The sequence below is a fragment of the Delphinapterus leucas genome, chromosome 3 (genome assembly GCF_059928025.1).
Source record: "Delphinapterus leucas isolate spDelLeu-1000000601 "Yukka" chromosome 3, BTC_Dleu_Yukka2, whole genome shotgun sequence".
Taxonomy (NCBI): Eukaryota; Metazoa; Chordata; class Mammalia; order Artiodactyla; family Monodontidae; genus Delphinapterus; species Delphinapterus leucas.
Genome location: NC_143131.1, coordinates 103,140,668 through 103,158,381, shown reverse-complemented (window position 1 = coordinate 103,158,381; position 17,714 = coordinate 103,140,668). Strand labels below are relative to the sequence as shown.

At 35.0% G+C, this 17,714-nt stretch overlaps 1 protein-coding gene across 3 annotated transcripts in view; it reads left to right on the top strand.

Moving 5' to 3' along the window:
• Positions 1-16,957, top strand: part of CEP120 (centrosomal protein 120) — a 78,770-nt gene extending 61,813 nt beyond the window's left edge. For all 3 annotated transcript variants that reach the window (XM_022588678.2, XM_022588677.2, XM_022588681.2), the window contains 2 exons: positions 11,133-11,278; positions 15,103-16,957. In XM_022588678.2, coding sequence (XP_022444386.2) covers positions 11,133-11,278; positions 15,103-15,337 — 381 coding nt within the window. In that variant the 3' untranslated portion in view covers positions 15,338-16,957. The remainder of the gene's footprint in view (positions 1-11,132; positions 11,279-15,102) is intronic.
• The last annotated feature ends 757 nt before the right edge of the window (positions 16,958-17,714 follow it).

Below are 17,714 nucleotides of genomic sequence, written 5' to 3'. Positions count from 1 at the left end.
AAGCATTGGCAAAGTAATTTTAACTATTTGTGCCTAATAACAGAGGATATCGCAAAAGTTCAGATGCCTCTTTTCTCTTAAGTTACTGTAAGTGAATTAAGAAGAAAAGAAAACATGGTGTTAAATTCCTGGTTCAACTCCAGACTTCTACTTCATGAAAGAAAATAGTCTCATTCTTTCAGTACAGTAACCCTCATTGCAGACCACTTCTATTCCTTATCCCACAGACTTTCTGCTTTAGAAACAACACTGTAAACATATTTCAAGGTCACTAGGAATCACTGATGTTCTACAGACCACATTTGAGATGCAACACTTTAAGAAGAAATTTAATAGACCTTGCGATTACCGTAGTGAATTGTGTTCTGCCACTGTTTTTGGAAGATTAAAATTAATACCTTCATCAAATAGGCACAATTTATATGTGTGAAAGTTACTTCAATTTTTTTTCTAAAGCTTTTTATTCAAAACACATTGTATTTGAATATAAAATTGGAATCCTCTATCTGCTTTTGTTCAGAGGATTGTTTGTGCAACTTCTTGTTTAAATTGGATTAGTACCATGTTAATTTTACATTGCCTCTGGTGAATAGCCACGGGGCTATAATCTCTGCCAGTAATTTGTCACAGCAAAATCCTCTGGAGGGCCATACAAAACATTTGTGTAGTACGGATTAGACGGCGAAAGCCATATCTTAGATTGTTAATAAATGTTAATGACAAAACCCAGCTGGTAAAGCTTGGAAATAAGACCTAATGCTCCGTGCCTGTTGCCAAAAGAATGTTTAAACAGAGATTTCCATTACTCAAAGGTGACCCAGTATAGTCAATTTGTGAATTTAAAAAAATCATAATCTTCCAATTATTTGGAAAAAAACCTTTTCTTCTGATTCAAAAGCATAAAACCCTGTTTCCATGTTGTAAACTTTTTTGTTCTTGGGTAACTGGGTAGGCGACAGCTGTAAAATATAAATAAGTGTAACGTAAAATGGGTCCTAACTTAGAAGACAAGGAAACGATATCCATACAGTCTGGATTTGCTATCTTTGGTATGATGTATAACACTGACTTTAAAGAGCTCTGGTTGTTAGACATTTAAGGGGTAATTTAGTTTCTTTTTTTCCCATCTCCAAGTTAAGATTGTTACTTTACTGTGTTCTAAGTAGCATATTTATTTTAAAACATTTCTTGACACATTAGAATATAGTTATGGAGGAAGAATAACAGCCACTACTTTTTAGAAATAAATGAATCATTGTTAAAAGGTATGAATTTGTTGTTCTGGGAAATTTAAATTTCCCAGAAATTTATCATGTCTGAAACATTAAAACTAGGTATGTTTGTTCACAGGACAGGAAACAGAACTAAGATTTTGGGTAGGATGTGAGTCCCTTACCATATTTGTGCACAGTAGATCTGTTTAAAACTAAGCTGATATATTTAGTTAAAACAACACAGACTTCATTGGCTGACATCAGCACTATCTTGTCCAGCCTCCTGCTTATCCACTCAGAGTAATTAATTTGATTAATTTACAAGTAATTTAGCCAAGGATGGGATGTAAATCTTTGTTTAAGAAAACAGTTGGAGGTCCAAGTCTTGGTTAAAAACTGTGTCTTGAAACCATCCAGGCCCTCCTACTGACTTGTCAGCTCTGGGTTATTTTCAGAAAACTTGACTTGAGCTCCTTAGTTTAGCTGTAAGTTTTTTCCCACAGACTTACATGGTATGTGTGAGTGGGAGAGTAAGTAGTGGCCACGTTTTAGCCGCTGTTTAGTCTAGTGTATGCATGTTTACATCTCCTCTCTGGATTTATAGGCAGCCAAGGCAAAATAAAGATTATACTCACTTGATTGAGGAGCCTTTAACCCAGAGCACCTGGCAGCAGAGAGGATTTCTTCCTCTAACCTCTAATTTTTGTGTGTGCGTGTGTGATTATTATTAATGATATATACTTGATTAAAAATTCAGGGCATTTAAAGGCTTTTCTTATGTTTAAGGATTAAAATGTTTCAAGTTTTATAAAGTTACAGTTTTACAAAATAACCTAAAATTAAATAATTGACCATTTTTTTCCTGTTTGCAATTATATTTGCTTAGTGTAAAAGAAATCCAAATTTTGCAGCATCATGACATAGAAAAATAATAGTCACTGGTAACCTTATCACCTCCTCAGCCAGAGATAACAACTTGGTGTATCCTTGTCTGGATTTTTTTTCCTTTCTTTATTTTTTAATAACTACTCTTTAAATGAAATATATCATACATTCCAAAGAGGGGGAAAAAAGAAGATTCTTCTGCACTTCAACCCCCACCTTCTAGTGTAAGAAACAGCATTATCAGTGCTCCTTGTGCCTTTTCTAACCTGCATCCTCTCCGCAGGTAACTACTTAGCTGAATTTGGTATTTATTATTCCTTTGCTTTTCTTTATAAGCTTATAAGGTATTAAAAATATTGGTAAACAACAGTTTACTTTTGTATGTTTTTAAACTTTATATACATGGAAATATTCTGTTTGAATCATTCTTCTGTGACTACCTTGTGTGATTCAAAATTTAGCTATTTTGATGCAGTAGCTAAAGTTTATTTTATTGCTTTATAAAACTTAAACATATGAATATTCTAAGTTTTCTGAAAATAAGACAACAGTGAAATATTTTATACATTAAAATTTTTCTCTAGTGTTTAAATCTAAAAGTAGAACTTCTGGTCATAGGGTCCACTCATTTCTTCTGCTTCACTAAATGTTGTGAAATTACTTTCCAAAGTGGTTGTACAAATCTGCAGTTCCCAAGAATGGTGTATAATTGTTATTCTTCACACCATGTCTAACACTTGGCTGTTATCAGATGTATTAATTTTTTCCAGTTTGGTGGGTCTGAGACCATATCATTCTGTGGCTTAAATTTTCATTTCCCTGATTATTGACTTTGAGCATCTTTTCATTTGTTTATTAGACTTGCATGTGGAATGTCTTATTGTCTTTTGCTCAACAGAAATAAATCAACAGATTTTGGAATCACCAGACACAAAGTTAGAGATAACTACTAGGAAATAGGTGATATGATGGAGAGATGTATTAGAGAAGTAGAACCTTTTCAATCATATAGACATTCTGGAACTGAAAAGTATCACAAATGAATTGTAAGATTCAATAGATGAATTAACAGCAGAACCAAGGATATGTGAACTGAAGATAAACCAATAAAAAGTGTCCAAACTGGAACAGAAGAAAGGATGGAAAATACAACAAAGAACATAAGTGACATACAGGATAGGGTATATGAGACTGACTACTTTTTGTGTAGCCACAGACCCCTGTGTTAGTCTGTTTGGGCTGCTGTAACCAAATAGCGCAGACTAGATGGCTTATAAACAACAGAAATTTGTTTCTCACATTTCTGAAGGCTGGAAGTCTGAGATCAAAGTGTACACATGGTCAAGTCCTGTGTCGAGAGGGTCCACTTCCCCGTTCATAAATGGCCATCTTTCCACTGTCTTCACATAATAGAAGAGCTAGAGAACTCTGCTGGGTCTCTTTTGTAAATAATTTAAAATAGTCAAACTACTAGAGCTCGTTAAAGAATTTGGTAAAGTTGCAGGATACAAAATTAATACACAGAAATCTCTTGCATTCCTATATGCTAACAATGAAAGATCAGAAGGGAAATTAAGGAAACAATTCCATTTACCATCACATCAAAAAGAATAAAATAGCCAGGAATAAACCTATCTAAGGAGGCAAAAGACCTGTAGTCAGAAAACTATAAGATACGGATGAAAGAAATCAAAGATGACACAAAGAGATGGAAAGATATACCACGTTCTTGGATTGGAAGGATCAGTATTGTCTAAATGACTACCCAAGGCAATCTACAGATTCAGTGCAACCCCTATCAAATTACCAATAGCATTTTTCACCGAATTAGAACAAAAAAATTTACAGTTTCTGTGGAAACACAAAAGACCCCAAATAGCCAAAGCAATCTTGAGAAAGAAAAACGGAGCTGGGGGAATCAGATTCCCTGACTTCAGGCTATACTACAAAGCTACAGTCATCAAAACGGTATGGTACTGGCACAAAGACAGAAATATAGATCAATGGAACAGGATAGAAAGTCCAGAGATAAACCCATGCACCCATGGTCACCTAATCTATGACAAAGGAGGCAAGAATATGCAGTGGAGAAAAGACAGCCACTTCAATAAGTGGTGCTGGGAAAACTGGGCAGCTGCATGTGAAAGAATGAAATTAGAACATTCTCTAACACCATACACAAAAATAAACTCAAAATGGATTAAACACCTAAATGTAAGACCAGACACTATAAAACTCTTAGAGGAAAACATAGGCAGAAACTCACTGACATAACTCGCAGCAATATCTTTTCAGATCCACCACCTAGAGTAATGAAAATGAAAACAAAAATAAACAAATGGACCTAATCAAGCTTAAAAGCTTTTGCACAGCAAAGGAAACCATAAAGGAAAAGACAACCCACAGAATGGGAGAAAATATTTGCAAACGAAGCTACTGACAAGGGATTAATCTCCAAGATATACAGACAGCTCATGCAGCTCAATATGAAAAAAACAACCCAATCAAAAAATGGGCAGAAGATCTGAATAGACAGTTCTCCAAGGAAGACATACACATGGCCAAAAAGTACATGAAAAGAGGCCCAACATCACTAGTTATTAGAGAAATGCAAGTCAAAACTACAATGAGGTATCACCTCACGCCGGTCAGAATGGCCATCATCAAAAAATCTACAAACAGTAAATGCTGGAGAGGGTGTAGAGAAAAGGGAACCCTCCTACACTGTTGGTTGCAATGTAAATTGGTACAACCACTATGGAAAACAGTATGGAGGTTACTTAAAAAACAGCTACCATGTGATCCAGCAATCCCACTCTTGGGCACATATCTGGAGAAAACCATAATTCGAAAAGATACATGCACCGAGTGTTCATTGCAGCACTATTTACAACAGCCAAGGCATGGAAGCAACCTAAATGTCCATTGACAGAGGAAAGGATAAAGAAGATGTGGTACGTATGTACAATGGAGTATTACTCAGCCATAAAAAAAGAATGAAATAATGCCATTTGCAGCAACATGAATGGACCTAGAGATTGTCATACTGAGTGAAGAGAAAGAAAAAGATCGTATGATACCACTTATATGTGGAATCTAAAAAAAATGGTACAAATGAACTTATTTACAAAGCAGAAATAGAGTCACAGTTATAGAAAACATATGGCTACCAGGGGGGAAGGGGGAAGGAGGGGTAAGTTAGAAGTTTGGGATTGACATATACACACTACCATATATAAAATAGTTAACAAATAAGAACCTACTGTATAGAACAGGGAAGTCTACTCAATACTCTGTAATGACCTATATGGAAAAAGAATCTAAAAAAGAGTGGATATATTTATATGTATAACTGATTCACTTTGCTGTAGAGCAGAAACTAACACAACATTGTAAATCAACTGTAGTCCAATAAAAATTAATTTAAAAAAAATAGCCCCAAAGCAAAGAAAATATTTAAAGCCATGGATGAAGAGGGAAACGTTTCCTTCACAGGAGCAACAATGAGATTGACAGATGAACTTTCAACAGTAGTAAAGGAATTCATAGTGGAATAACATCCTTAAAGTACTGAAAAGAAGTAATGGCCCACCTAAATTGAGTAGCCAGTGAAAATGTACTTCATTATTGAAAGCGACGTAAGACTTTCAGACTAACAAAAATTGGGAGAAAACAATCACAGTATTTGTTGGGTTTAAAATATAGAGAATTAAAATTCATGGCAAATAACAGTACAAAAGATATGAAGGGATAGTTAAAATTTTTAAAGTATGTTGCATTGTCTGTGAAGTTGTAAAGGTCCTAATTTCCATGTAAAAGAAGAGTAAAAATAAGCTGATAGAAGGGAAAAATAGAATGACATAAAATATTAGATAAATCTAAAAAAAGACAAAAGGAGAGAAGCAGAACATAAAATAGATGGAAAAAGTAGAAAATAGTAATATGTAAAGATTTAAACCCATATATATCACCCATTTCTTTAAATATAAATGGACTGAATACCATTATTAAAGACATATTCAACTAAAACCTGAATTAAAAAAGCAACAGTATGTGACTTAAATATAAGGACGCTTTAACTATAAGTACACAATGGTTGAATTTAAAAAGAGGGGAAATTGTATGTTACATTAATATTAACCCACAGAGCTTAGACTCTAGGGCAAGAGGCATTACTGTAGTTTAAGAGAGTTTTCATAATCATAAAAGGGTCAGTCACCTAGAAGCTGACAACAGTTCTACATTGAGTGTTCCTGGTAACAGCCACAAATTTATATAAAGCAAAAATTAATAGAACTAAAAGGAGAAATGGACAAGCGCATAATAATGGTAGATTTTACCGTAACTCTCCTGGGAACTGATAGAGCAAACCAACAATGGATAATAAGATTTAGATGACCTAACCATTGTTATATGTAGAATACTTCATCAAAAAAGTCCCAGGGGGTTTCCCTGGTGGTGCATTGGTTGAGAATCTGCCTGCTAATGCAGGGGACACGGGTTCGAGCCCTGGTCTGGGAGGATCCCACATGCTGCAGAGCAACTAGGCCCGTGAGCCACAACTACTGAGCCTGCGCTCTGCAACAAGGGAGGCCGCGATAGTGAGAGGCCCGTGCACTGCGATGAAGAGTGGCCCCCACTTGCCACAACTAGAGAAAGCCCTCACACAGAAATGAAGACCCAACACAGCCATAAATAAATAGATAGCCAAGCATTTGAAGCCCTCTAAAAAATAAATAAATAAACAAGTCCCAGGATACACATCATTTTCTAGTGCACTGGAACATTTAGCTAAATTGCTCATATGCTGAATCGAACAGCAATTCTAAACAAATTTCAGAGGATTGTAATTCAGAATATGTTCTCTGAGCACAGTGAGATTAAGCTAGAAATTAGTAATAAAAAGATAATAAGTATCCCCCATGATTGAAATAGTACACTTCTTATAACCCATGGCTAAATTGGAGACCACAAATGAAATTAGAAAATGTCTTGAACTAAATAATTAAAACATGTAAAGACATGAGCTTTAATGACAATTGTGCTTAAGGAGATTTATAGCCTCAGGTTCACTTGAAAAATATCAATAAGAAAAGCATGAAATCTACTCTCTAAATATCCCTTTCAAACAGTAAGCAAATAGGAAATTAGGAGGAAGGAAATAATCAAAATGAGTAAAAATTGATGAAATATGGGGAAAATGTACAGCAAAATCAACAAAGTTGGCAAAGAGTGTTCAAGGACCAAAACAATAGGCAGTAACTCCCAATATCAACGTTTAAAAAAATGGGACAGGGCTACAGATCCACAGACATTTAAGGACATAAGAGAATGGTATGAAACTTTTATGTGAATATGAGACACAGAACTCACAAAACCAATACAAAAAGAAACATAATAGAAGTAGTCATATAGCTATTAGAGAAATTTAATATGTAATGAAAAACCTTTACCAAAAGAAGGCTCCAGACCTAAATGGCTTCACGTTTCAATTTTAGTAAACATTTTAGAAAGAACTAACACTAATCTTACACAAACTGTTTCAGAAACTATGAAGAGAGAATACTTCTCACTTTTTAAAAAAACGAGACCAGCATTATCTTGATCCTAAAATCTGACAAGGACATTATAAGAAAATTAATTGGCCAATCTCATGAACATAGATATAAAACTTGTAAGCATCACAACTAAGTTTATTTATGAAACAAAGGGGAAGTTGACTATTCACCCCTTTAAAAAATAAAAGAGGACTTCCCTGGTGGCGCAGTGGTTAAGAATCCGCCTGCCAATGCAGGGAACACGGGTTCGAGCCCTGGTCCGGGAAGATCCCACATGCCACAGAGCAACTAAGCCCGTGTGCCACAACTACTGAGCCTGCACTCTAGAGCCCGTGAGCCACAACTACTGAGCCCACGTGCCGCAACTACCGAAGCCCGTGCGCCTAGAGCCCAAGCTACGAAACTCGGAGAAGCTACTGCAATGAGAAGCCCACTCACCACAACTAGAGGAAGCCCGCACGCAGCAACGAAGACCCAACAACAAAGACCCAATGCAGCCAAAAATAAATAAATTTATAAAAGAAAAAAAAAATAAAGGAGAAGAAATCAAATGCTCCTATCAAAAATGCAGAAAAAGTCAGTACCCATTCATAGTAACAATTCTTAGCAAACTAAGAATGTAGGGGAAATTTCTTAATCTAATAAAACCTACCAAAAAATATTTCTTAAAGGTTTTCCTCTGAGATCAGGAATGAGAGAAAAATGCCCTCTATTATCATTTCTTAATATTGTACTAGAGGTTCTATCCAGTGTAACAGGCGGAAAGGGTCTATCATCTGGAAAGGAAAAAGTAAAACTGTTGTCATTTGCAGATGACAGTTGTTATGTACATAGAAAACCAGAAAGTATCTACAGATGACCTATTAGAATTAATAAGTGAGTTTAGCAAGCTTGCTGGTAACAAAACGAGTATGTAAATATCAATTTTAATTCTCTATACCAGAGGCAGAGAACAGAAATTTTTAAACTCTGCCATTTGCAGTAGCATTTAAAAACTTGAAACTCCTAGGCGCACATTCCAAGAAAGATGCTACTCAGTATATAGAGAAGTATAAAATATTGTTAGACAAAATTAAAGAAGACCTGAATAATTGGAGAGGTAAACTATGTTCACTGTTTGAAGAATTAATATTGTAAAGATAATGGTTTTGGCCAAATTTGATTTGTAGATTCAGCATAATCATAAGCAGTTCCAGCAGGCCTTTTTTTTCAACCCTAGAAATTGATATTTATATGAAAACACACAAGTCAAGAATAAGAATTTTGAAGACAGAAGACATACTATCAAATATCCAGAGTTATTGTTACAAAAGTTACAGTAATTAAGACAGTGAAGTTTAATGGAAGGGTAGAGAGTCCAGAAACAACTCATATATAAAAGGACAGAGGTGATGTATAACAGGTGACACTGCCAAGCAGTGGGGGAAAAAGTTGTTTTCCAGTAAATGTTGCTAAGTCAATTGGAGCTCTATATGCGGAGAAGAAGAAACTTGATCTCACCATACACAAAACCAATTGCATATGAGTTTTTGATAAATGAAGCTTCAAGAGGGTAATGTAAAGTAGTGTCTTCGAAACAGGCACATAGGGACTTCCCTGGTGGCACAGTGGATAAGACCCCACACTACCAATGCAGGGGGTCTGGGTTCGATCCCTGGTCAGGGAACTAGATCCCACATGCATGCCGCAACTAAGACCCCATATAACCAAATAAATAAATAAAAATTAAAAACAAAAAACTGAGGCAGACAAAAAGACAGATAAATTTGGACCATATTAGAATTAAATAAACAACACCATTAAAGTAAAAGGCAAGACAAAGACTAGTGGAAAATATTTACAATTTAAATAATTGACAAAGGATTTATCCAGTATATGTAAAGAACCACACACATATCAATAAGGAAGGATGGACTGCCAAGTAGAACAAAAGGCCAAATGGTTGAACAGGAATTTTACAGAATAAGAATGCCATTAAAAATATTAAAACACGTTCAACCTCATTAGTATTTGAAAAAATGCAAAATAAAATCATGAGATACCACTGCATAAGTTATCAGAATGGTTTAAATGAAAAAAAAAAAAAAACAACTGACATTACCCAGTTTTGGCAAGAGTATAGAGCACTGGAATGCTTACATGGGAGTGTAAATTAGTAGTACTACTTTAAAAACAGACCATATTTACTAATATTGAAATTCTTAAACCCAATGACCCAGCACTTTGAATCGCACGTATATACGCAGTAGAAATGCATACAAAAGTCCATGAATGTATGATAATGTTCACATCAGCTTTAAAATACAAAACTGGAAACTTAACGCAAATGTCCCTCGGCAGTGGAATGAAAAGACTGTATATTCATCCAATAGAATGCTAAGTAGTACTGTGAATCATCAACTACACATAATACGGACGGATCTGAAAAAATATTTAGCGAAAGAAGCCAGACATAAACTTACATTGTACAGTTCCACATACAGAAAGTTCAAAGCAGTGAAAACTTATTCATGGTGTTAGAAATTAGTCCTATCTTTGGTGAAGGATGAGTGGTCAGTGACTTGGGCGGGAGCACAGAGGGGCTTCTGGGGTTATGATAATCTCCTGTTTCTTATTCTGGATGGTGGTTATGTGAGTAGTTCACTTTGTAAAATTTGACCAAAGTGCACGTTTATGATTTGGTAGTTTTGTTATTCAGTAAATGCTTCTTTTTTAAAAAAGATGATATTACCTATTGATCTAAGCTTTCCCATTTAGGGGTTCTGTCCTAAAGAAAGAAAAGCACTCCTGGTCCCTAAGGAAATATATAGAAAGATTCATGAGCTAACTGTGTTAGATCACAGGATGTCTTACTGCAGCATTCCAAAATCTCTGTTATTGAGAGAGTGGTTGACTAAATCATGGAATATCCATTGTGTGGAATGTCACACATTTATATAAAAGAAATTTTATCATGTGCATAGATTTCTATGTAAGCCTTGAAAAAAGAGTGGAAAGGCATATTATCTCTTGAGGTAGGAGTGGAGTTACTAGTACAGGGACAGTTATTGAATCTTAGTACCTCTTTGTATAATTTGTATTTTGTATAATTAATTTGTATAATTTACCATTCCTTTATCTAATTGTAATTTCTTAGATAATTTTGTATAATTAACCATTTCTTAAATACTACTCTTACCATTGGTCCTGTGGCAACTCATTGTGTTGATAGCAGACTCTTTCTTGCCTCTAACTACTATTAGATCTTACGATATTTAGCTAACCTCAATCACTGATTGGGCCATGAGTGGTTATGGCTTATAACAAGAAGGGAAATCACAGAAAAGTTTGTAAAGAGAACCTGGGCTTTCTAGATAATAGAATCTGCAGTGTGTGGCTCTATCATGGGTGCTGTCACGGAGGATTATAATCATAAGTCAAAGTCATATAAATATATTTATTCCTAACATTAGAGATCTGGCTTGTTTCTTTCAAGCGGGAGCAAGAAAGTCAAATGGCTCGTCTTAAAAAACAGCAAGAAGAGTTGGAACAGATGAGACTACGTTACTTGGCTGCTGAGGAAAAAGATACAGTAAACACTGAGAGACAAGAATTGTTGGATATAAGAAATGAACTGAACAGGTATAATAACTAAGAAATTACTTTTTTTTCCATACAAAAACTAAAGTTCAAATAGGACAACTTTTTATTTAGTCATTGGTCTAGGGAAAGTACAACATCAGGTCTTTCAGGAATAAGGTACATCATATATAAAATGTAGCTGAGTTATACAATAGAAAATCTTTGCCAAAGACCATTACTCTTAACGTTTTTTTGCCATGAACGTAGCCGTATTTAGCTTTTTTGTTTCCACTCATAGCATTAGTACTTTAAATTTTATTCCTGTGTGACTATTTTAGGATTATTGCTACTATTTCAAGGTAATTGATTATACTGAATTTTTAATTACATATAAAGTAAAAAAAATTTCAAATATTGTTAAATTCTTAATGTAAGTAATACAGAATATAGCTCTTAATTATCGCCCTGTGTGTCAGCAGCTATTTTAAATGCCTTATATGCCTATCTCCACTTTTTTTAATCCTCGAAGCAACTTTTTGAGGAAGATATTATCCCCATTTCGAGATGAAGAAACCAAGGATTAAAGAGATTTATGTACCCTTTCCAAGGTCACACAGCTAGTAAATCGGGGAGCCAGAGTTCATATCTGATTCCAGAGGTTGTATTTTTAACTACTCTGCAACAGTGGGCTTCTCTATAGTGTCATGTTCATCTTAGTTACAATTTCAAGTATTTGATGTTAGAAAAGTATCATTAGGAAGCAGTATTAGAACAAATTACTGTCTCTTTAAGGGGAGTGTACAGGAAGACTTTCTAACTTAGTTTAGCAAGAGACTAGTATTTTTGTTGCAGCGAAGCATACTGTCTTAGCTCAGGCTGGCAGAACAAAATACCATAGATTGGGTGACTTAAACAACAGAAATTTATTTTCTCACAGTTCTGGAGGCTAAAAGTTCAAGATCAAAGTGCCAGCATGGTTAGTTTCTGGTGAGGACTCTCTTCCTGACTTGTTAGACAGCTGCCTTACCTCTGTGTCCTCACAAGCTCTACTGTGTCTCTTCTAATAAGTGCATAAATCTCATCATGACACCCCTGCTCATGCTCATCTAAACCTAATCATCTCCCAAAGGTTCCATCTCCAAATACCATCACATTTTGGGCTGGGGCTTTAAACATATGAATTTTGGGAGGACACAATGTGTACATAGGACATACATTTGACAGAATATCCCATGATATATCCCTATATAAATGGGGAAAATTCAGTCACTATATTAGGTGGGTTTGGAGCTGAATTACACCACTGCATTTAGAATATTAATGTATAAATATCAGTTGGAAAAGGTCAAGGTCTATAATGCATGCTGCAGGGCTCAATTCACACTATTATTCTCTTTTTGTTCAGCAAATATTTATTTGGTATCTACTATGTCATAGGTTTGGAAGATGTTACAAATTAATTTTAACATGTCCTTTGCCTTGCAAAATTTTGCTATTATATATAGCAATGTGTTTTAGTTTAGCAAATACATATTAAGCACCTACTGTTTGCTGAGCACTGTTTTGGTGGTTTAAACAAAGATAGCTATTTGCCGATAAGTCATATAAAATTAAAACTTATTATTAATGTCTTAATTAAGATTTAGGGAGAACTGAAACCAACAAGATTAAATACATTAGAAACAAAAGCAGAGTTCTCTGTATAAATTATAAGAAAAATCTCTCAAGTGATGGGCAAGACATAATAAAACAGTTGATGTGAGGAAGCCTAGGAGGGTTTAAGTGACTACTACTAACAATGTGACTTGGCTGCCAAAGAGCCAGTGCAGTTAGGGACATTCATAGGAGGAGTGTTCAATACACACTGTGGTAAAACCACCTCTGGGTTGTTCTTACCGGTGTGCAACAGACTTTAAGGGAAATCAGCTACCTAGAGAGCTGCCAAAGGAATGTGACCAAAAAGTGGTTAGGAGAGTGAGGGATATTAATTTGTAGAGAAGTCTTGGGCAAAGTATTAGAAAGTTCTCTTCAGATATCTGGAGGGCTACCATGTTAAAAATAATTCAGTAGGATTTCCTCTTGAACAGAATCATAGCCAGTTATTGGAGAGTATAAAGGCACATACTGAGTTCAATATAAGAAGGAACTTTCTAACAGCAATTCTAAAAGCAGTAGGTTCCTAGTGACACGAAGCTGGGTGAGTGGAGTCCATACATAGTGTTTGTCAGGAAAGTAAAGTTTCCTTTGATAACTTTATGGACTTCTTCAGCCACAGGGTTCTAAAATCCTGTTGTGATCATGAATGTTGATTGCATTTTAGTAAAGAATTGATAGGGATAATCTCTCAGTTGTGTAAAAATTTCATTTGTCCTTCATGCATAAACAGATGAACAGGGAAATGGTTGAACTTCCTGGTACATAGTCTGGCACTGTGTGTCATTAATCTCCCAAGAGGACCTATTCCTCCAAGAGAGCTGTTGTAAGAGTTAGAGTAGGGGAAACAGCTATTCAGAAGTCTTCTCTTACTCATCCCCATGTGTTGCTCAGTTTTACTAGTGTCCCATTAATCACTTGATTTCCACCCCAGTCTCAAAGCACAGGGCCCTCACTATTTAGGGTTTTTTTCTTAGAACAGAGAGAGGTATTTGGTGTCCTTTTTGGACTGTATACCTCAGTTTCTTGTTCTTTTGTGAGGGATCTTAGGAGTCAGTTCAGGTTTCAGAGGTATATGAACAAACAAGACTGTACACTCCCAGTGCTCCTTGTCTGTCGGGGCAGGACACTGTCCTCCCAGGCTCTTCCTCCCTCTCCCCCCAAACGCCATGTGTAATTTGAGAAGTGGATTTGGTTTCCATTGGCTTACTTACCATGAAGACCATCTAGAAGCAGGGGCTTAGACTCAATTGCTTTTTTATCTTATTTATAAAGACAAAGGTTAGGAGTAGTTGCAAATTAAATATTTTCGTAGCCTGTTACGTAGAGTATAAAGTTATGTCTTAGTTGTAGATTCCAAATTAAATTAAAACCTACTCTGTGTCCAAACTTAGTATACTTACTAAGTGATAGTAATGCTAAGTATACTTCCCATTTTCAAGGTAAAGTGATTGATGATACTCCATTGTAAAGACCCAAATCCCAGGCTGGCACCTGCTCCCCTTTCTTCATCTCTTAGATAAGATCATCATGCATATAACTTGAAGCTATCCATACAGTCTCTTAAAATGTACATGCCCTTTGAACCAGGCATTCACATCTATAGAATATCACTTTCTATGAATACTTAGTAATATAAGCTCCATAATAATGGGAACTTTTCTTCTTGATTCAACTGCAGTATCCCCCAAACCTAGCACTGTTTAGTAAGAGTAAATATTTGTGGGATGAATTTAGAAGAAAATTTTATGTTCAAAAAACATAACAAAAGTTTAATAACAACCTAAAGATCAATAATAATGATATAGGAAGATATTCATTATAGTAATAAGTGATACATATAATGTACAGAATTGCCTATATAGTTTTCTAAAAAGTTAGCAATACTGTGTTTAAAATACATGCATTTTTAAATTGAGAATACAGAAACTTATTACTCAGATTGGTTATCTCTGGTTAATAAGACTGTGATGATTTTCTTTTCTACACATTCCCCAAATTTCTACAGTTTTCATGTATTTTATAATTAGAAAAACAAGTATTGTTTTTAAAACTGTCTTTTATAAGTGCCCTAACTCTGCCCAACCAAGTGGTTTTTGTTTTCTTCCTGAAAATATTACTAAAAAATGTATTTTACCACTAAATCATTTTGTTTTTAAGTGGTGTTGTTAACCGAAAACCAAAAGAGTGTTTGTTGCTTGCTAGAGTGGCTTGCGTTCTTGACTTCTCAGGTTAAGGCAACAAGAACAAAAACAGTACCAGGATTCCAGAGAGATTGCGAGTGGAAAAATGGATGACCCACATGGCAGTGCATTGGAAGAAGGTTTGGATGATTATTTGACTCGCCTCATAGAAGAAAGGGATACTTTGATGAGGACGGGTGTGTATAATCATGAGGATCGAATAATAAGTGAACTTGACCGACAGATCGGAGAGATTTTGGCAAAAAACAATGCCAGTAATTAATAACATTTGGAAAATCTTTACAGAGACTCCAGGTCTGAATTTTAATTTAATAGTAAAGCCCTCAAAAAAAGGGAAAATGGATGTTTTACAATGCAGTTTTCAGTTTTTTATAAGCAAAATTTTGTATGTTATTGTATAGTATTTATTCGATTTTATTTACTTTATGCTACCTCTCCCACTCTGGTTTATTTGTAATTGCGTTTTATATTCTCATTTTTAATGACTTTTCAGTGTTTCTCATAATTTATAATTTCATGGCTAACTTTCAGAACAGCTTTTCACTAAATTTGTTCTCAGAGAAATGACTGTAGTAATTTCCAGTTACATAATTTTTTATGTTGAGCCAAAAGAGTACATGTTGCACTTTAAAAATGCTGTCCTGTTCATTTGAATAGAGGTATCTTAAAAGTTGAGACCACTTGTAAATGCAACTGGTTTTATTTAATTCATTTTAGATGAGCTGTCTGTTTTAACTTGTAACATTTGCAGGTGACAAGTTCGAAAACAGAAAGGATCAGTGCAGAGAAGCCATTTGCGATCTATTGAGTGACAAATTAGTCATTTATTTAAATAAAGCTAATACAGATTAAACTTGTTTCAACAGCTATTGAATTTTCAATTTTTTAGTATACTCTTAACTTTTAAGAATATGAAGTAATAGCTTAGTAAGTTTTCTCTGTCAGTCTCCTGCTCAAGATTGCATTGTTTTCTTTTGTTAAAAATAGAGATTTCATTTTCCAGTAATAGTAATACTAGTTGTTAATGTAAACCCTCTGTAATAAAACATGGAAACAGATGCATAAACGCTTTAGCTAAGAAAGTAGAGTGAAAACCTATTTTTGACTCCCCCTGAATTTAATCAGTCTTTTACAAAAGAACATGAGATTAAGCCATTGGATTTATGTAGTGCCATGTCAGTATAAATTTTTAAGAATTCCTTTACATCGTATTCTTCAGAGCCAACATTTGCCCTCAAAGCAACACTTTCCACTTCCTTTTACAGGGTACTAAAAAGGTTTGATTAGCAAATTCACAGATTAGGTGAGCTTTGAAATATATGTAGTTTAAAATTTCTTACTTCCAAATATAATAAATTTTAAGTATATACTTTAAGAAATATATACTATTTACTGATAACTTCCACAAAAACAGAATAGGCTATTTGGTGACACTAAATTTTCTGTTGTTTTCAAGGTGGTATATTTCTTGTTTGGGAAATTAAAGTCCCTACATGCTTTATATGTTTCTTTCCTCCCCCCCTTGTTAACAAGTATTAATCTGAAAACAACCCAAGAGTAAATAGAGAAATTACTGAGAGAATAATGAATATGTGAATTATAGCAAGAATGTGAAGTATTAATTATGGCTATATATTTTCTCTCATTGATTTTTGTGCCACATGAATGGAACAGAAGTATTCTTTTTATTTGGGAAGGTCTTGGGGAAATATTGTGACTGTGCCTTCAATTGCACTGTGTGCTGCATGTGACTGTTTTCAGACACTAGAGGGGGCCTTAGATTTAAAGAAACAAAAAGGACGTTTCTAAAATGGATGTGCGGTTTGCCTTCTCTAATCTTTTGGCTATGTATTTCATCAAATAAAAATGACACTTGTATGCATCTTTGAGTTTCTGAGCAGTCTGTTACTTTTTTGTTAAACGGATTGGGCAAGTGCTTGGCACTTGCTGTATCAAGTTACTTTGTATTTTGGGTTTTTAAGTGCTTACATTGCAGATAGATACTTTTATATGTTCTAAAACTGATTGGGAGACTCTGAAATTTTAACACCTTTTTATGGTCCTGTAGCAACAGACATTTCATTTGTAAGTGGCATTTACCGTATTTATACTGATTGCTCTTACTAAATTATCATCGGTGCCTGGGAGTTGAGTTATGACCATAGTGGAGAGATGAGTGAATGACCAAGTGAGTAGGTGAGTGAATAAGAAGTTTCCTCAGTACTATATGTAACAGCAGACCTTTCATCAGGTATTTTCATGTGAAACAAAGTTTACCTTTAAAATGTTTGTGATTCCTTTTCACGGAGAAAGCCTAGTTCCATGTGTAAGGCTAGCACATACTGCGTGGAAGGTGTATTACTACGTCTTCCCGGTATGTGTGGTGCCATGTCTGTATAAATTGGAAGAGTTCCTTTACAGGTATATCCCAGTGATTTCTATATAGACTTGGGATCCTGTTGCTTCCAGCAGGTGTGGAAGTTTTGAGTATGATTTAAGGACGTATTAAGGCACTGCATGAACAATTTTAAGATTACAACAGGCAAGTCTGATCAGATGACTTTCTCATCCACTTACTGCTCTGTCCAGATACGTCCCAGCCCGAATCTGAGTCCTCAGATTGCCCCAGTACATTTTGC